Source organism: Echeneis naucrates, chromosome 16, assembly GCF_900963305.1.
Source record: "Echeneis naucrates chromosome 16, fEcheNa1.1, whole genome shotgun sequence".
Classification (NCBI taxonomy): domain Eukaryota; kingdom Metazoa; phylum Chordata; class Actinopteri; order Carangiformes; family Echeneidae; genus Echeneis; species Echeneis naucrates.
In genome coordinates, this window is record NC_042526.1 from 23,132,815 (window position 1) to 23,159,991 (window position 27,177).

The window sequence follows — 27,177 nt, forward strand, 5'->3', positions numbered from 1 at the left end:
CAGTTGGACAGAGTCATTTCAGAACATTGGGGTCAAACTATGTGGAACAAGAGCAAAAGAAAAAAACAGCAAAGCAAACTACTAAATGACTTGATGTTATTTCACTGCTGGCCGAAGCACCTAAGGCTTGATTCCCCACAGTTTACAGAGGCTGATGGCAGAGGCTCTGCCATCTGCGTTGTCAAGCCAGTGTCAGAGGGTCTGTGGGTTCACCCTGGCTCATTAAAACACTGAGCTGTGTTTAACATTTTAACAGCAGTTACCAAATTAATCCATTTCACTTCACCCATCAAAACAATTCCGATTAGCATCCGAGACCAGCACTGACCTGACTTGTGAATCTTTGCTTGGTGTGATTAAAGTTTGCATTTGCCTTTCCAACAAGGATTGAGTTTGATAACGATACAAAGGGTCAATGCAATGTTCTCCACTCTCCTTTGTCTTTTTAAAGCAGCATTAATCTCTGGATGACAACTAGTCTCTTTATGTCATTTACTGTTGATTTTTTCTATCCCACTGGTTCTCCTGATTCTGAGATGTCTCTAACCTTTACACATCTGTTAGGAAGCTGAATATTTTATACAACACTGACTGTGTTTAATGGACTTTTTTAACTGAGTCTATTTTGTCATTGTCATCACTGGATGAAGGTTTTCTCAGAGAATTACACTTTTCTATGAAAGGAATTTAATAGTAAATGATCTAAATGCACACACACTGACACACACCGCTGACTCACGTACTTTAGATGACAGATATGTCCCCAACATCGCAGCTCACAATAAACAATGCTGTTCTCACCATAATGTGAGGAACTTTAGATACAAGCACAATAAAAAGGCAACAAACAACCTTCACTCACTCAGTCTCACAAACACACACAAGCACAAACCTTGGAGGCAGGGGTGGTGTCTACAGTGGAGGAGGTGAAGGTGGTGGAGGCCTCGCTGATGGTGGTGCTGGAGAGCTGCTCACCTGCCGGTTTGGACATCATACGAGCACCCTGCGGCCTAGATGACAACACAAAAAGATACAAACAAAGGATCAATAACACTTTCTCAAATGTGATGTAGCGTTTATATTCATGGGTGCATTTTTTCTGGGGCCTAAGAGCTCTACAGCCATGGTTACAGACACTTCGAGTGTGGGGATTGATTTCTGCCTTGATTCAGAGAGACAGGACAGCGGCGGGATGATCATTAAAATCTCTAGATGTGGAACTAAATTTGTTTCCATTCACGACCCACAGTCAACTGCAACTTCATTGTTAATACACTGTGTGAATTGCAGCTCATTATCATCAAGCACATTTCAAGGAGCCTCAAATAACGCGTTTTAAGTACCAAGGAGGAAAAATGGATGAGTTTCCATGGAGTGTGAGGAGGGAGAGTCAGGATAGAGAATGGAGTCTGGATGAAAAGAATAGATAAATATTTGGTTTTGGAGTTGAGATTAGAATTAGACTAAGGCATTTATTTGTGAAAGTGTTTGTGTAGTTTTACATCTTCTCTCGAGAGCTTGACTGTTTTCAGGTTAACACCAACGCCTGTAAGATTGGATGGTGGGCGGGGCTCGGGGCATGGCTGAAGGCAGTGGCTGCTTTTTTGTGGCATCACAAAGATCCCGAGGTCTTGGGTTAGGGTTAGCTGATTTTAGGGGTCAGTTTCTAAACACAGACTGAGCACTTTGATACTCTAACAGTTTTAACTTTGCCTTCACAATTAATCAAAATATAATAATAAACAACTGGCCAACAAATCATAATGTCCAGACGTAAGAGAAAATGCTTGTCTAGTACAAGACCCAACAAAAATCAACCGCTTAATATTTATTTCCTGTGAAAATAAAATGTAAAAACAACCATTCTAACATAATTTACATTTGCAATATCTGCCACACTGTGCAGTCCACGTGTTAATATAGAGCAGACTGGGAGATTCTGCTTTTATAGACAGAACGACATGAGCATCATTAAGCTTAAGATAAGGGTCTAGACTAGAGAATGAGAGAATGCATTATGGGTGTTCTGACAAATAATGGAAATGTGGGTGCGTGTGTGTGTGTGTTTATGCAGTGACAGCCAACATCTGACAGTGAGGCAGCTAAATGACCTGAAGTCAGGATGTCCTTAATTTTCCAGTCCCCATAGCACACACCTTCGAGTGCAATCAATAAATTCTCTTCTGTGTGTGTGCGTGCATCTATTCCCCACTTGTACCCTTAGGTTACCCTATTACCTTACATGACTCTTTAATAAATAGAACCAAACCAGATTCGCAGCAGAAAAATAAAAGTGCATGCAGCAGTAAGCTATGTTATATAACTGCATATTTCAACAAGACAAATTAGCACCAGCGTCTGAACTAAATGTTACTTTTAATTATTTTCTTCCTTTAAAAGTAATTTGAAAGCTGGATCAACATCAGTTTTTATTATACTTTTGACTGATTTACTGAACTGGTGTTAAAGTTTCATATCACATGGCTGCTGTTCCAGGAGGAATAACGAATAGAGAAAAGAAAAGAAAAAAAAAGTGCTTTTATTTTGTAGGCAAAAGAAAGAAAGAAAGCATCTGTGGGAAATTGTTGCTGCCATGATGGGGATTTATCATTCTGCCCGTTTTATAGTGCTGCCTGTGACCCTATGCCTTTCAACATGGATCATGGACCAACCTTAAGCGTCTTCAGGTGGCAGGAGATTCTAACAGCTCAATGATGGAGTGTCTGATTAAAAAAAACACAAAGCTCTGATGGGCCATATATTACTGTCTAGCCAGTATTTGCTCATTGCAACTGTTCAACATGATGTCGTTTATGGACCAAACCTCCCAACTCTCCATTATTAGTAGCAACTCATAACAACCTTCAATGGAAACTGATCATGAAGCTGAAAGTGATCCAACATCTGCTGAGAAGGTTTCACAAACCAAAATGATGACACAATTTTTCAGCTCCTAGATAATGCAACCATTATTAACACAAATTAAAGTCAAACTAGAAAGCTGTAGTGCATCAGCAAGGTTGCATAGCATTTCATTCCTGTAGACAGTGGCACACTAAGTGACGAAGCAGTGTGATCAGTGTGAGGCCAGAGCAGGTTGTACAAACAGCTAACAGAGGTATGTCATCTGTGATCAGAGGACTGTAAATGAGCGAGCCACACAGCAAGCTATTCAGAGATCAGCAGAGTCACCCAGACATTTCTGAAAGCATGATGTCCAGTGCTTTCATGACCCCGGTCTGCTGTCATAAAAAGATAAAAATAATATAAAAAAACATGTTCAGGAAAGAAATGCAATGCAGGTTAAGTTCAAGTTCAAGGTTCATTCTCTCTGTTCAGGGTTTTGCTTTCAGACTGAGACACGCAGCTAATCTTGGACTGGTTTTTAACAGGTGCTCCCCTCACATCCAGTGATTTATGAGAACAGCTCAACACCCGGCAAACATCGTCTCCGCTAACCGGCCTCAGTAAAAAAAGAACTAGATCTACTCTGCAGTCTTTTCTACTGTGTTTGTTTAAAAAAGAGCAAAAACCAAGACTAACTGGAGATCATGCTCTTATTTATTTCCTGTACAGGCAGTTTTTTTTTCTCTTATGTTTCCATGGATACAACATGGAAGCCCTGCAAGTTTGTTAGCCCCCACAGCTACACAGCGTGAACATCCACTCAGTGTTACTTCAGACTGATTTAACTGTGCTGTGCTGATGCTGATGATCAAACATACTGAGTTCTTGGTGGAAATAAATTTAGGATGTGAATGTGTCAAATTAAAGTAATCGCACCAAACAGCCAATGTGTTGAATTTCTGTTTTGTATCTTCTTTAGTGTGAAGTTAAATAAGTATTGGACATACTAAACCTGACTATAATGTTTTGCTTGGAGAAAATTTGAAGAAATTTCTTTTTTTGTGCTTTGGCACAGAACCATTTCAGAGCTTTTATATTTTTAAATTGAGAGCATGTTAAGAAAAAATGAACATTTTCAGATAAACAAGTTAAAAATGAAAAGCCTGATTTCACATTTTATTTATAACCCTTGAACATTCTTATCTTGGGAAAGAGCATGCTTTAACAATCCATCCATCCATCTAACCCTAACCCTTTCCGGATTGCGGGGCTGCTGGACCCAATCCCAGCCAACGGGCAGGGTACAACCTGGACAGGTCGCCAGTCGCCAACACACAGAGACAGACAAGCACTCAGACAATTTACAATCACCAGTTACGCTGGATGTCTTTGGACAGTGGGAGGAAACCCACGCAGACACGGGGAGAACATGTAAACTCAGCAGAGAAAGGACCCAGGAACCGAACCTGTGACCTTCTTATTGTGGGAAGACAGTCCTAACTACTACGCCACCGTGCTGCCCTACGGTTTAACTACATTTCCAAAATATGACATTTAGTCAGTTTGTGTCAGTGTTGACTTTGTTGACTGCTCATCTACCCTCTACTGTGAATGAATATATCTAGAAAACAGTGTAGGTTCAACAGAGCGTGCGCACACACACACACACACACACACACACACACACACATACACAAAAACACAGTTCAGACAGCAAATCCCAGTGAAATATGACTGCCTGCTTTCTTGGTACGTTCAGTATCTCTCTGCGTGATGACAGCCATGTCACTGCTGCTGTCGCACTGTGGTGAAACTGACGTGACAGAAAAGACGTTCCACGCTGGAGTTTTTATTGTCAGGGGGCCACAGTGGGCAGAGTATATGTATAAATTCGTCTAATTAGTTTCACAGGGGACAACCCTGGCAATGTAATGCATCCATTGATGCAAAAATCCAACCTAATTATCTAAAGCTACAATACTGCTACCTTTTTCAAATAAATCATTCTTACTTTAAGTTATGTCTGCATGCATGTGTCTGTGGCTTCTCTATTACTAAAGAGGAAAAAAAATCTTATTTATCTGAGATGAAGATATTTTTGGAATAAATCAACATCACAGACTCCATGCACTCTCCTCTCTGCCCTCCTTATTACAGGCTGCACTGCAGCACACCAACACATCCACCACTTTCAGTGTACAACCAATATATATCTGCAGATGCATAATGTAAATGTCTCAATCGTTGTGTGATTGGGTTAAGAGAGATAGTCAGAAAGAGAGAGAGAGAAACGTATTTGAATTTTGCTGTCAAGAGAATTTCATGCGAACTTTTGAAAGGTCACGGACTATTAAATGTAAATTAGATGCATTTTGGTCAAAGTCAAAATAATTTATTCACTGGACAGCTTTTGAATAGAACGGATTTTTAACAAATGACTGATATCAGGGAAAGTCACTGGTCTTTGATTAAAAGCTGTTGTACTTTACCCTCTCCAAACAGGCAAACACAGACAGGCATCCGACATTTTGGGCCAATCCTCTGGCCAACAAGAACAAAACTTTTCCTTTTTTATTCATTTATTCTTCTTAAAATAAAGTCTGTTCTGAGGAAGTTTAGCCATGTTTTTCTGCAAAGAAAGACCGAACCAATGACAAAGTTTTATGAACAAAGAGACTGAAGGTGAGATCAAGTGAAAGATTTCTTCACAGAAACAACCTTAAACCACAGAAAAGAGACCTTTGCTTTGTAGTGTACAAGACTCACCTCCTACGTCCGCATCAGACTCTACTGGGAGTTTCCAATGTGACTCAGTAAGATTTAAAGTGACTTCACCAGACGAAAGAGAAAGGGGAAGAAACCACAATGAGTGACAAACCACCACCCTATACCCTGCCATAGGAGTCCATCAAATCATCTAAATTATAATATCCCCTTGTTCAGACTGTGTGCACCAGTTCTACTTTTAATTGTTCATGATGTTTCTTATGTAATACGTCTATAACCTTGGTCCTCACTGAGCCAGCAAACCTCTCTGATCAGATGGAAAGTAGTTTAACTGAGAAGAAGGAAAAGAAGACACTGAGTAATTCATGAGCAACAAAATGAACGGAGAGTGAAACACTCCACTAAAAACTGAGCTTCGGCTCCATCAGTGTTTCAACTCCTCAGTAGAGTGCTTTTACTATGCAAGGGTAACAGACTGAAAAGTTGCAGTGTCATAAGTGATTTTATTTTCTTGCATTATTATGTCAAAAAACATGAAATGACTATTGACTGAGTGTAGCCTCTGCGGCATCACAAAATGAACAGTTGTGATGCTTGTGCACTTTCTGAAATCAGATACTTCAGTCAGTCTACTCACATGTAGCACACAGTGTACTCATTATTCTACTCAATAAAATCTAAACTGAAGGCTTCCCTCAATTTTCTGTAATGCCTGCATATTCTGTTCTTCTCAGCATGAACGCATTTATATGCTCAAAATAGCATCTTAATGCCTATTTATAGAAAAATTAAAATTGTCATGCTGTTGTCATGTGGAACAAAATCAGCTATAGAAACCAAATTTATTGTTTACTCCAGGAATCAAGCGTTTTTTTCCCCAGGGAGTCTATGGTGACTGACTGACTTTCAGAGCTAACCTCAATCAGGGAAAATATTTGTGGTGTGTGTGTGTGTGTCAGTGCGTGTCGGTGTGTTTCAGTGTTTGAAATGCACCAGACAACAGTTCCTTAAAAGTTTGGCAGCTTTACCAGATTTAAGGAGGCAGGAGCTCAACTTATCAGCCTCAAAAAGCCATTCCCTGTTATTTGCAGTGTATCATCCTGACTACTAATGTACATTTTATTTTCTTTATTCTGACCTTCGACTCTAAATGTTGTTCATTCCTTTTGTCAGTTTGTGGGCTGTGTCTAAATTGAATAGCAAAATTAAATATATAAACTCAATTGACACTGCAATTAATGATTTTTACTCCACGAAAATAGCATCAGCGTCATGGCTCCATTTCTTACACTGAGTGAAGTATTGTCCTTGAACCAGCACCAACAATGGGAATGAACAGTGATTTTCAGATTTTGTAAATAGAAAAGACATCACATTTCTGGCTTGAGCAAATACCCAGTGAGACATCATTCAACAAGTACACATGCAGTATGTTAGAAAAATCACACTGGGAATTTACAAAGCAGATCTAGTGAAGCAGCTGTGATTTAAGTGCCTTTCTCAAGGGCACATTGATTGTAGTAGACACAGTAGGAGGCAAAAGCTTGATTTGCTTGATTTCCCTGCCAAGACTTTCCCAGTTGGTCGTATTATTCGAACTGTAAAATTTCCCATTACAATCCAGCAATTCTGACCTTTAGGCTATTAGCACCACCACAGAGTGAAGCCCAGTTTAAATTGATTTACGCCCTTTCTAAACACAGTCTGTTGAGCTGTCAAACACACTGATCTTTTTGCCACAAAGTGGTTATTCTTATTAGAAGTCAGCATTGTGTTGAGAATTTGGCACAGGAGCAGAATAAAAGTGGCCAATCTGAATTTGGGTGTGAAACAAAGCCATGTAATAATTAATAATTCATTTCTTCACGTTGGGCCAAAGAACGCCGCTCAGCTGTGGTATAATGAACGTATACCTCGGCCTGTCGTGATGTATCGTCCCAACTCTCCTGACGTTAGCTCTGCATGTCGTCTTTCCTTTGCTTTGTTTTTTTTTTCTTAGGAGAAAGTCACTGTTCAATCCAATCTACCGTTGTCAACCATCCCTGGAGGTGAACGTTAACCTTAAATGTGAATTCAACTCATTTAGTCTATTTGTTCATTTTGTCAAAACACTGACACTAAGGTTTGCTACCTGCTATAACAGTTGGTTGTTGTCATGGAAACATAGCTGCACACAGGCCGCGGTATTATTATTATTATTATTATTATCATTATACCACAGCTGAGGGGTCCTTTTTGCTACCTGCTAACAGTTGGTCGTGGTCATGAGTATATTGCTGCTTCCCTGACGCAGAACGATATGCTGTGACAAGGCTTTAGAATAGTAGCTGTGGTTTACGCTCAATATATCACAGTCAACAACAGTCAGATTGGAGGATTTCACCTTTCTGCTTTATAAACCAAAATAATCATGAAGAACAGTGATAACGAAGGGAAATATTTTGTTTTTGGGCCTGGATGCTTCCTTTGCACACAACAAAAGGCAGTCAGTGATGCAGGTTTCATTGCCTCTTGAGAAAGTCCCCTCCCCATTCCCCCTGTGTTTGATGACTGATGGATACAGGAGAGCAGAGTCCCGAGTGGTGATAGCAAACAGACAAATTACACAATTTCTTCCTATAGAAGGCGCTGCTGTATATTCCTGTTGCACCTTAAAGGCTACAGTCACCTCACACCTTTTAACTTACCTTCAGGAGGAGTATTTTACTCATCTGAGGCTGACACTGTTTGATGCTTATTAATAATCTAAATGCATTTATAATTATATTATGTCATAAATGTGTACAGGATAACTGAGCATTAGATTTTCCCAGAGCTGTGTCTCTCTCTCTCCCTCTTCCCTCTGAGCTACCCTTCAGGTATGACTGAGATGTCCCATTCACAAGGGGGAGACACAGATATGAACACTTCAGATATCGTATGAAAAAGGCCATAAATGTCACAGTGACCCTTAACTTTTAACCAACAATCTCTCATAAGCATTCTTGAGTCCAATTTGGCATTTGTGCCAAATCTGAAGGGATTTCTTCAGGAGTTTCTGAGATAGCGTGTTCAGAAAGCAAGCCAAAACAGTCTTTGACCATCAAATTCTAGTCAGCCTGTATTCAAGTCTAAATGAATGTTTGTGCAAGAGTTTCACTCAATGTGTTCCTGAGTTACTGTGATACAGAATGAGATGGGTGAACATTCGTATGGACGCTGTCACTGAAAACTGAAATGCTTCAGTTCACTTTTTTCCAATCTGTCTCTTTATTGAAGTGTAATATTAAATCACAGGAGAACCTTTTTAATGACTTCACTGAAGGAGGAATTTTGTGAGTGATGCAGCATTGGAACGGGGAGGACTCAATTCAGAGACATCAACACATCTAACCAAAATGGACTGGGCTGTTATTTCACCACAACCAAAGGACAATTATTTGAGTGACTTCAAAAGTTAGATACCATTATTAATAAAATTACATGGAAACACGGGACCAAGTATCGCCAATGACAGCTCAAAGACAAACAGTGAGAACACAATGTTCCGTTTCTTTTGGCTATTTTCTTCCTCGTCCTGCAGCAAATGTGCATTGTGCTTCTCCAACTATGAATACATAACAACCACCAACACTTAAGACGGCCCCTTAGTAGCCCAGAGAGAGTACAACAGTGCAGCTCTCCAGATCCAAATCATAATGCATATTAATCTCACTCAGCAACACTGGCCATGAGTCCAGAGTGACAGTACAGCAGTGGTCAGAGGTCATTCATTGTCTGTTCAGTAGGAGTTTACATGGCTGTGGGAGGAAAAAGTGGCCATGCAATGAAAAAGAAGATCTGAGAAAGATTTATTTGTCCAGGAAAAGTAAAAATCAAGAGGATTCTGACACATGACCTCCTGTATTTGAATGATAACTCACAAGAAAACAGGAAAAGTCAAGACACTTAAAATCATGGCTAATCCAAACAGTTCCTCATGGAAACACTGCAATAAAATATGAAAATCAGTATTTTTGGCAGCCCACACAGGTACAGCTGACATTTAAAATATAGTTACACCCTTGATGGCTCTTACATTCAAGAACAAAAGCTGTGGTTTGGGTTAAAATAAGTACTTAAAGGGTAAATCATGTGCTGTTGCCAAGGTTACAATACTGATAAGTGGTTACAGTAGGGGTAAAACAAAAGAGATGTAGATGGGAACACCAGTGTGATAATCCTGTGCTTTACTGGCCATACACAATCTCTGGCACAGTGATAACACAGTATTAATTTAACAGTATGCTAAGTCACAGTTCAGTATGCACCTCGGTTTTGAGATCATGGTTCAGCACACCTTTGGTACAGAAAAATGCAAAAAACTAAAACTCCCTGAACAAAAGATGGTTCTTTTTAAATAAAACCATTCGTGGGCCTAGGTAGGAAAATAGAAATACGTTCTAAAGATCAATTAAAGTGCAGCATGCAGAAATTTTCAACTTCACATCCAACGGCTCATTTAAATAAAAAACCTCTAAAAAACCTGCTCTATTATGCAAGTTGAAATCTTGACATCTGGTCTGTGCAACATGCTAACCAGGATGTCGACATACGGTGCTTTGTGATAGTATGCCGTCACTCTGAGGAAACAAGGAGCAGTGAGCAGTTCTGGTTTGCTTTAGTGTGGCAATATTTTTGCATGTATTCGTAACTGAGCACCCTGTACGGAAGTTTACACCAAGTTTGCCGTGTTTGGCACAATAAACACCCTTTAACCCGACCACATATTCCATCTACACCTGTATTCTGCGCTGCTGCCATGGCAACAGACAATGGCAGTGTTGCCTTGGCAAACCACTCATCACATTTTCTGGCGTGACTTCCTCTAAAATACCAGATCCCATATGAACAAGAAGAGGACAGGACAGAGACATAAATACACATGGACAGCCACAGGGAGGAGAGACACCAGCCAGTGGAGAGCTCAAAGAGAGACAGAGGGGACAAAGACCCGAAAGAGACAAATATGAGAGCAGGACAGATGGGGATTCAGTTAAATTCCATTGACATAGTTAAGGGATAAAATAGGCAGGCTGACTCTGACTGAAATTCTGCTTCTATTTGAGTAGACAGGTTCCAGAGATACTTTCAACAAAAATCTCCAGTTTTAAAAAGTATTTACAGATATGAAAATGAATAGGAAAAAATAGGATTTTGCTGCCAAAGTGGTGTTAAAACAACGGAAGAGAGATTTACATGATGTTGCCCTGCAACCACATGCTGGAAATTAAAAAGTCCTGATATATTTCTTTATTAGGATTAACAATAAAGCCTGAAATAACACCAAACACCAGAGGTAACATTTTAATAAACCTTGAAATGTAGATTCCTTAAAATTATCCAGGAAAACCAAAATACTAGTATCACTGATGCAAACTGTGGAGTCAAGAAGAAGAAGACAGACAGATGTGGTGCGAATAGACTCAGACACACTTGAGATTCAGACGATACTGAAACCCAGACAGCAGCAGTCAAGGAAGTTATTCCATCACTACTATTGCAGAGTTGATAAAACACTCCTAGCAGCTGTAAAGTCCTGACATATTAGCCCTTTTAATCTGTGATAAACCTCATGAGCAGGCTCGCTGACGCCAGACCACACACACCCTGCTGCTAATAATGCTCTCAGATGGCGTTTCATTTCTGCTTTGATGGCCTGTGAACTTATTCCTCCATCAAAGTTAACGCTGACATTAAGTTGACATTAAATATAAAAAGAAAAAAATTAGGGTAGGGGGGCTCTGGTTGGTGCAAGCAGAGCCGGATGTAGAAGTGACAGACCTAAAGCTGAGTATCTGCTCGAGTGAACTCCACAACTTGTGTGCCAGCATGCGGCCTCGACAGGGCGGCAGTTATCTAAAGGTTAACTCTGCTCCAGCCAAGAGGCTCTGTGGCCCACAGCAAAGGTATGAATGTGTTTGTAAGTACATGAAAGTGAAGCAAAGCTGAAAAAGCTCAGTCCTTGAATAAAAAAGAAATTTTGAAATTCGAGTTTTCAAGTGACTCACCGCGGCCTATCCAAGGCTCTGAATGGCATCACAGCAGACGTTTGTGATGGCACAGTGGTTTCTCTTGACTTGTTTGCAGTGGTGTGATGGTAATTGGATAATTAGAGTTCACAGCTAACAGAGGGTGGATGTGTATAATATCAGCCTCCTACATAGGTAGCAGTTGGAGAAATAGAATTGCATAAGTGTTTCCAACCTGACACGGCACATGAAGCATGACTAGCCCATTATTATGAACAAAGACTAATACCAAGCTACTTAGCTCTGACGTACTGTAATTTTAAAAAATGGGCAACAAGCGATCCCATTTGTACTCGACTATAAAAGCTGAAAGATACAGGACCCCTGATAGACTTCAGCTCTACTGACTTAAATACTGCACACGTGCATCAGTTTAAGCGATTCCACTATGTGGGGAGACACAATACGACCGAAAACCTGTGAAATAATGCCAAAATCTCATTTAATCTTAAACGAAAAAGTGCATGTCAAACTTTTTCAGAATGAGGATCTAACAATTAAAGTCATGGCCCACCTAACTCCCATCTGTGGTTAGTTTTTTATGGAGACAAACATTTGAAAAACAAAGCAGCTATCTATGAATTCCTATGAGATATTGTCTCAGATGTCATTGCAACACAATTGCAACACAAAACCTAACACTTGCTGTTCTTTCCATTGTGTTGGATGTTCCAGTTGATTCTCTTTTCATAGCTCATGATCAATTCAGGATAATTCTGGTATGAAATTTTCATATCCGTTTCCTAACTCTAAGCCTAACCCACAATGGAAGCATTACTTTTTGAAATTATATCCTGGGGCACTTTATTCAATATTTTCAATCAACATTTTTGAACCGGTTAAAAAAAAAAAAAAGGACAAAACACTGGTCAGTCAGTGAAATATAGACAGGGTATTAAGTTTCCTTCTCATCAACCTGATACATAATTTTCTCTCTGGCTGTTTTTGTTGAATATTTAGATGTGACTTTATTTGATCTTTCCAACCCATTATGCATTTGCCCTCAACAAATTCCTTTACTGTGATAATGTGTTGGTATTTTGGAGCCTCTCACAGTCACAGCAAAGAGCATCCTTGAGTATAACACTGCAATATTACACAGGGAGGAATTAAATGCAAATATAACACACAGCCAAATGGCCAAATTGTGTGCATATGCAGAGGTGTGTGTGTGTGTGTGCACGAGTGTGTTGCACTAACACATTATCACAGCAGTTTGGACAGGCCTGCTTCACACCTACGCAGCTGCTAATAAGACAGATCCATCAGAACGCAGGAGAAATGTAACCTGCTCCCACCTCATCTGGATCGCAGAGATGGAGGATGGAGTAGGAGTGAGTGGAGGAAAAAAGGGGAAGAGGGACTGAAGAGAAACAGGAGTGCATGAGAGGCTGGGGGAGTGAGAAATGCCTAACTACAAGAAAAACGTGACACAGAGGGAGAGAGTGCACCATCAGACTGAGAGAGAAGTGCTACTTCGGAAACATGGAAAAGACATGATAGCACGTGATCAATGGCAGTGACAGGAGGCTGACAGAAATGGATTTCCTGTAAGCGTGATAAATGGAAACTATCTAATGTATAACATGCTTTCAATGATAAGCATGATTAGACCTGGACATCCGAGCATCAACTTTCCATCTTTCTTTCACTTTCAAGTGACTTTGAATGCTAAATACTAGTTGGATCCATTTATTGTCTCTGTACTACCATACCCATTAGAATGAAAGTAAGATTAAATTAAACTAAACTAATTTGAATTTATTTAAATGAGGTGATAAATTCAAAACTGTACACCAGAGTGTGACACAAAGATGAAGGCAAAAAGAATGAAGAGGGAACGAGGATGGAAAATGAGGGGAAAGAACAAAACAGGCAGAGTCATGAGAAGAAGGGCAAGAATGGAGACAGACTGGGAAGGCAGAATAAGTGAACAGGTGGGATGGATGGAGCTGGAGAGAACAGGAAATTAAAAAAGAACCCATGATGGTGACAGAAAGGAGGGAAAAAATGAATAGCAAAAATAGTTTTCTAGAAATGGAGCCAGTGCAGTGAAGCCTCATTGCATTTTAATGTGTGTCTTCATTAGATTAGCAGCTACAAAAGCTCCAGTAATTGTTCACCCAACTAGTGACTGAACTTGGCTTAGATTTGTTCAGGAAGAATTAAAGCAGGACAAGTTAGTGTTCCCGCCCGGTGCACGTGAAATAACACACTCAAAGAAAATGCAAGGCGAAAATCATTATGATGTGAACCACAGATCATCTTTGGTTCTTAACTGTTCACAGAGAGCTGAAAACCTTCCTTTAACTGGGCTCTGTCAATGGAAGTGAATGCAGAGAGATTTTTTAATCTCAGTGGGCTAAAAAACTCTGAAATAATTAACAAAGGAGACATTTCTGGTAGTTGATCTAATTCTTGCATGCTGTTGTTCAACATTTGATCCATCACTGCACTGCACGTGTGTCAAGTAGCAGCACTTGCATATGAAATGAGTTTGTTGCAGGCATGTTTGTAGATTTTCTCTGCTGTCACAGACGCTGTCTTGTAAAGAGCAGGTGTTGGTGATCGTGGATTGATTTACATGCTAATAGCTTATCCTAGGCCATGCAGAAGGGACGGGCACTACCTAACTTTTATTTTTGATACAATATCAATAATTTTGTTAGAATTTCACTGATACCAATATGTTTTCAAACTGACGTGGTTTTAAGAAAAATTTAACAAAAACTTTACATTTAAAAACAAATCAAGGCATATTATAACTATTAATTAAAAATTAAAATAAAATTATAATCCCTAAAAAAAAAAAAACAACAACTATTAATTTCTTAATATTGTCACACATTCAAGTTTCCTGACAACAATGCTCAGAAAAACCTACTGAAGAACTTTCTAATGAGCATTTCACCCTCCTCAGTCGAGGTGTTCGCCGTTGAAACGTAGCCTACATTTTCACAGTCCCAATTGATGCACTCAAACCGACAGACAACAGATGCAACACAGGAGAAGAAAGTTGCTTTTATAGTGCTAGCAGCTACACAGTGTCCGCTTGGCTCTCGTGTCCCATTGGTTGCCACAGCCATGTGACATGGACTGACTGGATGTGTTACATCTATTTTAGCAAATTAATTTTAAAGAATGTAAATGTTGGGAGAAATGAAGCCACTGATATTTATTAGGTTTTGATATTTCTTAAAAGGAATCAATACCACACGTCCACAGGATTGATCCGCCCCCCTGCCATTCTGGGTGAAGAATTAGTGAACATGAACAGGTTTTTATGCACAGATTGACATTCCACAGCCAGTAAACTGCTTCTCTGTTCAGACTGGACACTGAACACACACACACAGTAGGGACATGGGAGGGACGGTGACCTTCTAGACGGCATTCAAACTGATAAAACTGGATCTGCTAAGTCTCAGCTCAGTCTCAGAGGTTGGTGCTAATAGAAAAGTACTGGAGCCTTGGCTGTGTATTTTTAAAAGTTATTTCAGAACTTTAGCTGACTCTCAGGGGAAGGTGTAGACATGGTGTTTCCAGACAGGTCACAAGTGTGTGTCTGTGCTCTGAGAGACATTAGACCAAGAGAAGTTTTTCCCGGGTGTTTACATCAATGTCGATCGGTGCCCCTGTGTACCCTTATACCATACAGCCATTTCTTCCATTTCTTCCACGTCGAAATGCCACTTTTCCGTTGATGAAAAAAGCCAAATGTTAGAAGGTCTGAGTACATTTTTGACCAGAGAAAATAGGCTGAACGAGCGTATTGGATTAATACTGTTGAATTTAAACAGAAGACACAGACGGCATGACCCATGGGGGTCTCCTGAAGTAGCGCCACTACAGGAGTATCAGGTCTGGGTTGACACGGTTGGTTAGATTCACACACAAAAGTATCCTTCAGATTAGATGTTGTTGTCATAGTTACATTACTAACAATGGGCATAGGTGAAGCAAACATGACTTCTAATTAATCAGGAGTGGATCATTTAGTCAAATCTTCAAGTTATTAACCTGAGGAACCCTTCAACTATACTGAAGAACATCAGCCTGTGACTCAGAGCTGAGTTAAGGAACACACGAGTGCAACCAGCTCCTGCAGAGGTGATGACGTTTAGTTATTCTGGAGGATGAGCCATTTCTTCGGGTTTGATATTAAAAGATTAGGTTTTAATTCGTCCCACAGTCTGATGATGACCAGTCAAAAGAAGTGAAATTTATTATGCTGAACTTCAGTTATTCAGGAAATCTCGTCATTTATTTTCCCTGAGAGCAAATGACGTATAAACAAGATCACAGCAGGACTAAGCAGAAAAACAAAACCAAGATGATTATTTTGTTTGTCTGCTTTATAACACACACTCACACTTACTCTCTGTCTCTCTCTCTCTCACACACACAAACATATACACACTAATTAGAATGACAGATATTATTAAATTATACTGACAGGAATAGGAAATTATTTTCATGATCCAAGTCAAAAAAGATGTATCTTTTATCCAACCAAATGCCTCCAGATGCCACCATCAGAGGGCATTGTACATGTAAAACAACTAATTTACAATAATGAGAGACATTAATGTTGTAGGTCAGCAGACGGAGGCTGCAGCAGGGTTTATGTGGCACGGGGACCGCAGCATGCCTTCACTTCATAACAAACTGTAAGTTGTGCCATGCACATTAGAAAAGAGCATCATTCTGCTCAGGAAAGGGAATCACTTATTAGAACTACAACGTTTTTCTCCATGTCATGCTTTAGTTTGTCTGTGTAATATGTTTTACTGTTTGATATCTGATGTTTCCAGCACCGTTTGGCGCTTTGCTTTGTTTTCTTGGTGTGGTAGTCTTAGACAGATCCACAGGGAGCAGTATAATGTTGCCTCTTACAAAATCATTGAACAATGTCAATGTTGGCTCTAACAACAAAACAACAAGAAAAAAAAGGTAACACTATCTGTAAAAGCTGTGCCAACAGGCATCTTACGATGACAAACCAATAAAGAACTACATGGAGAGTTTCCAGTTGGTCCCTCCCTTCAGATCAAACCCACAGGAGCATGCCAGGCCTTCATCACCAAAGTAAGACTGCTCATGTGGCTATGGCTGCAGACAGGTCACTTTATTATCTTTGTGCTTGTGGTAATTATAGCAATTATACAGGAAAACTAAAAAAAGGTCTCCAGTATACTAACCCTAACCCCCTTCTAAGGTGGATGTTGCTACTCTATGTGTACCACCTGACTTCATTTTTAGCTGTGATGGATGGACAGACAGACAGACAGACAGACAGACAGATAGATAGTATTAATCCCTCAAAGGAAAGCTATCAGGGAAATTCAGGCTCCGATATTGGCACCGTGCAGCAGGTTAGGACATAACACAATGCAAAACATAGGGTTAAAACACAATATGAATTAAAGGCACTGTGCATATAAATAAATAAAAGGGAGCTGGCAGCAATTAACTGAAGGTCGTCAATAAGCTGCTTGCACAGATGATTGTGGTTATGATAAACAGTCTCATGCAGATGCTCCATTGTAACATACTGCTGCAAAGGGATGAATTCTCGGTTGGGTTTCTTTTTGACAGTTTTACACATTTACATTCAAATTCAGTTTCACCTCAGGGAAGTGGACCTGAGACATGAGAAGAGATGGCAGGAGGACTGAAACTGGATCAGTTGCACTCTGGTTCCAGACAGAAGACAAAAGCAATAAAATAACTGAAAACACAGGAAAAGTGCCAAACACATAAGTAACCCATTTTGAGTTGTACTCTACTGACATTGGTTTAAAGAAAATGTTGCTTGGAGCAAGATGTGCAATATTTTTTTCCTTACAGGGCTGACAAAGACAAACACTCTCTAAACAAACCAAACCCCCTATGCACCTTCTGCCTCAAAGAAGGCAGCTCTTAAAATCAAGCGACACTTTGCTTCAGGTTTTATCATGTTTGTTTCTGGATGGTACTAAATTTAAGCTCCGGGATGTATTTATGCAAATCCATCTGTAATATTGACCTACATTACAAGCCAGGGTGGAAGGAGAGAAAAGTGCCAACCCTCCCCCGTATCTGAGGCCTCGAGGAGTGTCGCTATTGCGGTGAAAGTCTGGTGTTGAGTTCAGGCACTGGCAGGAAATCTTTGCCTAATAAGAACACTTGGAGTGAAACATAAACTGCTGACCCAACAGGCACGAGTAAGCACTCTGACTTCAGAGTTTATTTCCCAGAGAGACCTGCACTCACCTGGTCCCATGATGCTCAGCAAAGCATCATGGGACATGAAAGCAGCAAGAGCAGCTGACTGAGTCATGACTGGGTGAAGATGATAATTCCTCTAATTGAAAAGCAAAAGTAGTATAAGAGCAACTTTAAAGTTATTACATGGAAAACTGTGGTGTCATTTCAGACTTGCACTTATGATAAAAAAATTCTGAATAAAAGCTCTAATTTGCACTTGTGTAAGGGACCAGGTTGAACCCTGGGTGAGGCTTCAACAATACATTACATTCATGTCCAGTCATCACGATACAGAACATTATCTCTGCGGTGGAAGTGTCCTGTCCTATCATGTAATTGTATTGTTTTATTTTGTGTTTTAAACTACATTTGGCTTTGTTTTTTTGGACGCTTTCTGAAAGAAATTATAGCAATATTCAATATTGTCCAATACTGGAAGCCAGAACTTGGTATCAACACAAAAACTCCCCCGACTTTACCATTAAAAGAGAAATTCTACTATCCGGCTGCTTATTCAACAATCGTTTCCTCAAACTCTGGCCAAAAAAGCAGACTTAACGAAACAGATGCAACTATTAGCACATTGAGTTGCACCTTCCAACTGTAACATGGCGAAGAAGATCTGACTGAAAATTAGCAAATGGTGAGACCACTCCAGCAGCACTGCTTGTCCTTCTCCTTTCACTTTTCTTTCAAAAGCAGCCCTTTGGATTTATCATGCCCTCATCTCAACTTCAACAACATAGAAGCTTTCAAGGAGCCTGCATTCCACCTACTCAGTGAAGATGTAGAAAATATAATTGAGTTAAAACAGAGAGACATAGGTGAAATTATTTCTGAGCCGTTGTCAAAGAGAGGGTCAGACAACTGCAGGATGACACTATAACAATCTACAAAACAGTCCTAATTCCAAAAGCAGATTTTCTTTTTGAGATGCTCCTCATTTTTAATGTCATTTTATGAGGTGAGTGACACAAATTTAAGATAGAGAACACGTCAGCATTGATGTATCTCAAAACAGCTGGCGGAGCTAAATGTACCTCAAAGCAACCAAAATGCCTGATGGACAGATGCATGGACAGGCTGCAGAGAAGTAAAAAAACTCAATCACTTACTGTTCATGCAGGATAAAGTCTACGTTCTCTGGAGAAATCTGTCCGGTCACTGGGTGCCGAAACGCCGTGGTCCTCTGGTTATGACTGAGGTGACAGAGGAAGGACACAATTAGAAACCTTCACTGTGCTGTAAACAGGGTGAAGGCATCACCCAGGATTTTTACACCCTCCCTCACAGACTCACAAGTCCGCAGGTTCACAAGCACAGCGTACACAGTCCAATCATTCCCCAGAGGAGCAGCAAGCTTAGGAGCTTTGTCCAACCTCCTCACCCTGATGAATCTTCATCCCTGACGTTTCCAGCCCAGTGTAGAATGTGAAGGGGCGACCACAAGACCCCCACCCACTCACCCCACCCCACTCGTCCTGTACAGCCTGTATGGGCTAAACTGTTGGGCTCAGCACAAAATGTTGAACAGCGCAGGCCTGGGCCTCCACCGGTTACAGACTGACTGAGGCAGTCATTCTAAGCCTCAACCAGAGTGTAAAAGCATGTCACTGGACAAACAACACAGGACAGTATGGAGGGTGACGGGATCGCTGTGTATTTTAATGTTTACATTGATTGTCAACATGAACAAAGAAGTTATTGGCTAAATAAACTTCTCATCTCAAATAAACACAAACACAGAGGTGGCATAGTGGTTAGTGTTGTTGCCCCACCATAAGACGGCCTGGGTCCTTTCTCTGCTGAGTTTGCATGTTCTCCCTGTGCCGGGTTTCCTCCCACTGTCCAAAGACATCATGTTTGGGTTAACTGCTGACTCTAAACTGTCCGTAGGTCTGAGTGTGAGTGGTTGTTGGTGTCTGTCTGTCTCTGTGTGTTGGCCCTGTGTTGGAGTAGTGACCTGTCCAGGGTGGCCTTGCCCTCGCCCAATGAGAGCTGGGATTGACTCCAGCACCCCCTGTGACCTGGAAATGGATGAAATGTAGAAGATGATGGAGTGAATGAATGGAGACTTTGAACAGTCTGAGTAGTGAAGCCAGTGTTGAGGGGCCTTAGACCTGATGATGAGGTCATCCACTGGTTCTAAACAGTGATGCTAATTTTTAAATAGTGGTTCCACTTAGGTAAAGTAGACCATAAAGCATGGAGGGGCATGGTCACTGTGTGATTGACAGACCATATGGCCCAATGAGGATAGAGTAAAGAGCTGGTCAGTTCCACGCCAAACTTCTTAGCTCCTATTTGTCCTCGAAATATGGTTTATACTGGTTCAAAAATAAATAAATAAATAAATAAATGAATCAGGATGGCGAAGTACCAAATACAAAGTGGTGGCTTGAGAACAGCAGCCAACAAAAAAATGTGTGACATCACGGTGTCACTTCAAGAAGGGATCAGTGTGATATTTTATATTCCTTTTGACTGAAACTGGTTTGTTTCTGAAAACGTAACATTCAAATGATGAATCTTTTGATCGTCAATGCCAAGCAGGAGTTTCTTACTTTATTTTATGATTGCACACTTTATATCAAGCTTAGGACCATGTGGTTGCCATGGTGTCTTAGATATGATATTTTTATTATTCTATGACATTCTACAGATGAAATAAATTAACTGACTGTTGAGCAGCACCTCTCCTGCCTTTTCATAAATATACATATATCAAATACAAGTATAGCAGTGACGTTAGACTAGTGTTTGCACACGGTTGAGAGTTTTATGAGTACTGTCTCACAAACATGTAAAACATATCTTATGTGCCGCCGCCTGAAAATGAACACAGAACAAAAAACACTGAGAAAAGGTCCCGCCCTCTAAAGTTTCCGAGTAGCTCTGCTTAGCGGTCACCAGCAGTTGTACAACACGGTTGAAGAACGGTATGCTCCCTTAGCAAACACACCCCGTGTGTGGAAAGGTTCAGAGCTCCTCCTCCATCTCTGACAACAATCAATACGGAGTCACTCTGTTTTCCTTCCGTTTGCAGCATGCACAACTCTTGCTGCAGCCCACTCCCACTTGGAGTATCTGAAGATTGACTCCCACAAGGTTACTCCGGAGACCCAGTAACATGGCAGCAGCAACTCCCCAACTGGGACTCAGTGCCATTATTAGCTCACTACCAAAGACATCTACACAACTTGTCAAATGAAACCGATTCCAGCTAAATGCACCCCACATAGACATCTTCTTGTTAGCAGGCAGTGATGTATGTGACACAGTTCCCTCCTGACAGGTAATTTACTACTACTAGTAGTACCTATTACTTTTCCTGTTACAGTGGCAGTAACACGAAGCCCTTTAAAATCAATTAAAAGCTTTTCCATTTTTAACATGTTTTAAATCCACCAGGTGTTCCACACATTCAGAATCAGCACAAACTCAGATAATCATTCATGTCACACATCAGACCCTTCTTTACAACGGGATCTTGGCTCATAAAACAAGAAAAATCAGCCACAGATTTTTTCTTATTTTCTAGTTAAAACACTAGGAAGACAAACTGGTCTTTGACTGTGAAAGGGGAAAAACAGCCTGTCTCAAGCGTACATCCTGAGGCAATAACACTCTAAAGACAACATGATATTTGAAAGCAAATTCACTCCTGTGGGTTTTTCACAGTCTATTACTTATTTAAGGGACATTGTCTTACATTGAATTAACTGCAATGCCTGTCAGTATCTTATTGTTTTCCCAAGTTTGGATTTTGAACTCCAGAAACTGCCAGTAGTTCAAAGACAGCACAAGACCATTATGGTCCCTTGAACATGCAAGCATCTTTGGCCAACAAGCATTAGGAGAGCTAAACATCGAGACCCTTGTGTGCAAAATGGCAGTTATGGGTTAGTTGGAGCTTCCTTTGAGCCAGTGTCGAGACGCAAATAGAAGGGGTGGTATTTAAACACACTAAACAATACCTTCACCAAAAATACAGAGCACATGCCAGTAATAAAGAGTGTGAAAACAGCTGCAGTTCACAACCTAAACTGTAATTAAAGCCTTGTGTATGCTCGTGGTGTCATTTTCTTCTGTTTCTTCTACACTTAATACACTTTGCCTCGTTTTCTTTAAAACTGTTAAAATACAACCACACTTTAGATGGTAACTCATTGTCTCTGTTCCGCTCCTGATCTGAGATCAGTGGGCGGGTCCACTCAACTCACTCACGTAGATGGACCACAGTCACTTCAATGCACAGGCACAGCCAAATGAAAGAAGAATTACACAGCTGCCAACAATCTAATGCCCTTTTGGGGAACCATCACTCCAGAAGTGATGGAACCGGTCCCGGAACCAGAATTTTGGACCCTGTTCCAAAAACCACAGCTTGATTTGATCTTTGAGTGAATGTTTGTGGCACATCAGAGAAAAGTGCCTTGGTAGTTCCTTGGGACACAGAGGTTACAAGACCAAAACAGTCAGTTCATTCTTCCATCCCAGAGAAATGAATGACATGACACTGAGAAGTCACATTTGAAAGAATGGACATGGATGGACTCAAAAAATCAAAAACATCTATGAACGTTCAGAAACGTGATTGACTAACCACCACTCCGACTGTACTTTTCTATACCTCAACACATTGACTTTACTGCGCAGGCTGTATGTTCAGTTTTTAGGCAAGAAGCAAAAAAGAAAAAGTACATTGGCTACATAATGTAAAGAATCTCTAGCCAAATAAAATCTCTGGAAAGGAAAATAAAACAAACAAATAAAACAAAACACAGAGGAGCATGAGGAGCCTTCGTTTTCAAAAGCACAAAGAAGTAGAACTGCACGATGCTGGAGATTGTTGCTCAAGCTGTCAGAGAACAGGGTCTTACTGGATTCTCACAGGTTAGTTTGAGGAGCTCCACAAATTAATAACTGTCAGAAGAGCACTGAAATATAATTGATCAGTTGTTCCATGGAAAGAAAAGAAACTATTTGTCCTCAGAGTGTCTGAGCAGTGAGTTATGACCGTCAAACTCTTGTTGCAGAGCCGCGACAAATTCAACAGCAAATATTAAATGTACTTCAGTCATATGTCAGTGAGCTTTTACCGACAGGCACCGAGCCAATGCCTGGACTGTCATGGATGTTGCATTCATGGTTACCATCTGTAACACTGAGCTACGAACACTTAGTTAACACATTATTACTCGTGAAAAATTCAATGACACGTCTTGCCTGACCCTGGCCTGACAGTTTCCTCTCAATTAATGATGTGCAAAACATTACTGGATACTCTAGTTTCTTGACTTCACTGTTTCTTTCTCTTTTTTTTATTGTCCTTATGTAATGCGGTTATTTTGTCTTGGGCCTAAAGTCTTCCATCTATTTGTTTATCTCAATAGTTGTTTGTTTTTTGTTTGTTTGTATGTTTTGCTTTTTCTTTTTTTTTTTATTCAACATCAACAAGGAAAAAAAGGAAACTTTCAGTTATATTTCAATTATAAAATCAACATCACATTCCAAAGAAGTAGAGTTGAAATTAGAGACTGAGAACATGAACTCATTAGGAAAATATTCACCGAGCTAATAAATCAGTGAGAATCAGTGAGATAATTTTTCTATAGACTTCAATGCAATCAAACTTCTTTTTATGGCCAGCTGAGGTGCCGCCTGATGGTCAGTAGATAAAGTGCAGGTTTATGGTTCATCAGCATTGTCTTTACTACACTTTGTAGTGTCATCAACCATTTTTTATATTTCGTATACGGTATTATTTCATTTGACGATATGAACACAACACAAAAAGTCATTGCTTTCTAAAAAAAACATAAAAAAGAAACTTCCAGATGGAAAATAAAATAAATAATCTAAAAGCAAAGAAATTATTAGTGGTACATTTTAAAAAGGGATGAATATATATGGAAAAGGTCTGTGATCAATAGATAGATAAACTTTGTCATTCAGGTACACAGGCACAGTGCACAGTGAACGAAATGACATTGCATTGATGCTGCAGTAGCATTAAAAGTAGACGTACTACTACGACGTACGTAGAATACTTAAGAAAAAAGATAGCAGCAAATGTAAGCCATGCAAATATTTAAAAAGAGACTAAATAAATGAATGAATAAATTTACGTACGATTGTACGGTACGAAACAGTGGTAGCAGCGGTTTTATTTGGAGTTCATTTGGAGCTCATGGTGTAAATGGATTATATAAAAAATTTTTAATTACATCAGCTGGAAATTTACATTTACATAAATAGGAACTAAATTACATTAGTAATAAATTATGGAACAGGATTGACACAACATTAATGGTTTATTATGTTAATTCAAAAGAATGGCACTAAAAGCAATGTTCTTCAGTGAAGCACCACTCCAGGGGAAAGGCAATATTATTCCAAATGTGTTGGAGAGTAGCATTCATGCACCATGGTGAAACGAGGTGAAATAAAAGCACGTGAGGTGAAATAGTAACTCAGCATGTGATGTACATGCATTAAATACTATATCAATTTATGGTGATGAAAAAATGCATTCATTCACACAAGCATGTTAAACATTATTAGAAGCAGAATCAACGGTGACGTTCTGCAATGAAATTCAGTATTTGGTTTATGTTAACTTGGTAACCCCGATCTCTTTGTCACACTGTCACATGGTAAACAGGCATTTACGACTCCTCTCACTCACTCTCACTTTGATGCAGATATTGATCCTTACATATTGAAACAAGAGATTGTTTATTCCAGAGCCGATATGTGAAGCTGATATCATCTCTGATTGCTCACAGAACATGAAGGGGAACAACGTGTCCAACAACGTGTTTATCAGCAGCATCATCATTTCATTCTGCAGACAGTTTCAAAATAGACTGAGATATAATAGCCTTGATATTCTCATTTCAGAGGAGAGGAAAAATGCAGAGCCACACTGTGAAACAAAAATGCTGAAAGGAGCTCTAAAAGGTTTACATTGGACCCTTTAAACAATGGCCTTTAACATTTGCTATGTCCATGCACTGGGTGTTCAATTTTCCATTCTTTCTTATTCTCCCCTGAAAAAGGGAAAGTCCAGTGTAGGTTCATTAGATTTGGATAACATTGGATAACATGAACGTGAACCGTGAAACATAAATGGTAAATGTCACGTTTTTAGTTGGTTATTCAGATTGAAAGAGTAACCTGAGTAATAGCTAAAGATGTCCTGTACAAGACTTCCCTACCCATCTGACTGTCAATCTCTGGGGATTAGTAAAGCACTGAATGCAGGTAAAAAAAGGACACGATGAAAAGTCAAAAGCTGCAGTTTTCAGTAATCTGATTCGCTCGTCTGATCATGTATACTGTGAAATGGACTACAGAAATACCAAAACAGAATGATCATTTGACTCAGTGCTACAGCTTGTGATGAAAAGTTAATCGTAACGGTATTAAAATTGCAATGTCCAAAGCGAAAGAGCTGCAAGGAAATATGTGTCATAAGGTGACATTAAAAGTACAGCACACAGTTCTGACCTGGCTGACTGATTTTTTTCTGGTCGCGTTTGTCACCTTGTTCTTATTGTCGTTGTTGTCTGTGTCCTATTTAAAATCTATATTTGTCACCTATTCTATTGCCTTGTGCTGCTGTGACATTTGAATTTCCCCAATGGGGATCAATAAAGTATTATCTTATCTTTCAAACTAATATGACTTTTTTTCCTGCATATTGATAAAATAATAATTTAGTTCATTTAGGTAAGATGTTTTTCTCCTCATCAAACACATAGAAAAACACCCATGTCCCTGTCAGCTGTCTGTATCATGCTGAAACCGCACAGCTCCTGTATAAACATGATCTCATTTCAAACGAGATGGAATTCAACTCACTATGAACTCATTGTACGCAGTTCAAAATGTAAAGCAACTGCCTCAAAAGACAACAGAAGACCTTGCGGGCGTTGAATTGAAGGCTCTTGCTCAGACTTTCATTGTGTTCTTCAAGTGCTATATCTCCTATTGTCGGTAATCAGCCAAATGTGGCTGACAGGTGAAGAGCACCTGAAGCACGGTATCAACTAAAACCTTTCGCAACAACTGTAAATATGTCTTCCACTCCCTTTTCAGCACTTTGGGTCCCTCTCATGAATGTGAATCTCGAAGGACTACTGAGGGTCTGCTGTACCTTCCCCTGCTGGTTCTCCAGCTATGAGAGACTTACATAACAACAATATTGTTCAAAGAGCTGCCTCTCAAAAAAGCCCAACACCCGCTGATTAAAATAGCCCACTTGATGCTGACGGTAGGCTTGCAGCTTTCCATGTAAGGTGTCGTGTTTACCTGCAGTGCAGCTTTACAACATGGCCTCATCAGAGGAGGCCCAACATGCCAATGCAAAATGATGGCATATTTATAAGGCTGGTTAGTGTTTGAGGACTTGTAGTCATGCTGATGCACTGTGATGTTTCAGATTTTCCACAACAGCCAGAGAGCAGAGAAAGCCTCACAGGGTTCTCTTCAGTTTCCACAGAAGGGCTATTCAACAATATGTGAAATACAGCTAGTTCCAAGGAATATAGGCCTTAGTAGTAACGGTTGAGGTGCACACATTTTTGGGTTAGTTAGTTATTTTTGGAAAAACTACTCTTCCACACTTACAGCTGAAAAAACAAGAGGATATAGAAACACTTTGTCAGAAATGGTATGGGATTTGATTATTTATGGGTTGTTTTGGTCCTTGTGTGGATAGGATGTCTTCTAGGTCTGGATCTTGACCTCTGCTGTATAGGTACTAACCCAAAACTTTATCCAGTGCTTCACATTAAAAGCATTCAAAAGGCAAAACACGGTTTAGCTTTTATTTTTAAGCGGTCACAGTAAACCCAAAGTACTTCTGAAGAAGAGCCCCAAAATAACTCAATAGCAAACTCACTCATGGGAGTGAGATCAGTGTGCAATACTGCAAGGAGTGACACAAGGAGTGACACAAGGAGTGACACAAGGAGTGACACAAGGAGTGACACAAGGAGTGACGCAAGGAGTGACACAAGGAGTGACACAAGGAGTGACGCAAGGAGTGACACAAGGAGTGACACAAGGAGTGACGCAAGGAGTGACGCAAGGAGTGACACCTCAAGGTAACACACTCTTCAACTGCTATTGTGCTACCTTTGCAGCATGAAATCAGGTAACTTTCCCTGCGGTCCATGTCTCAATTCAGAGCTGCATCAAAACTGATGCATCACAGTCTACGCAACTAGACTGTCCCATTTATGGGTGGCTCCTTTTCAGCTCAACCTATCCCAGGATTCATTTCACACTGGTA

At 40.1% G+C, this 27,177-nt stretch overlaps 1 protein-coding gene across 8 annotated transcripts in view; it reads right to left on the bottom strand.

The window, feature by feature from the left end:
- LOC115056913 (pleckstrin homology domain-containing family A member 7-like) overlaps positions 1-27,177 on the bottom strand; it is a 135,326-nt gene that overhangs the window by 42,580 nt on the left and 65,569 nt on the right. For all 8 annotated transcript variants that reach the window (XM_029523696.1, XM_029523695.1, XM_029523700.1 and 5 more), the window contains 2 exons: positions 18,989-19,072; positions 893-1,010 (listed from right to left, as the gene is read on the bottom strand). In XM_029523696.1, coding sequence (XP_029379556.1) covers positions 893-1,010; positions 18,989-19,072 — 202 coding nt within the window. The remainder of the gene's footprint in view (positions 1-892; positions 1,011-18,988; positions 19,073-27,177) is intronic.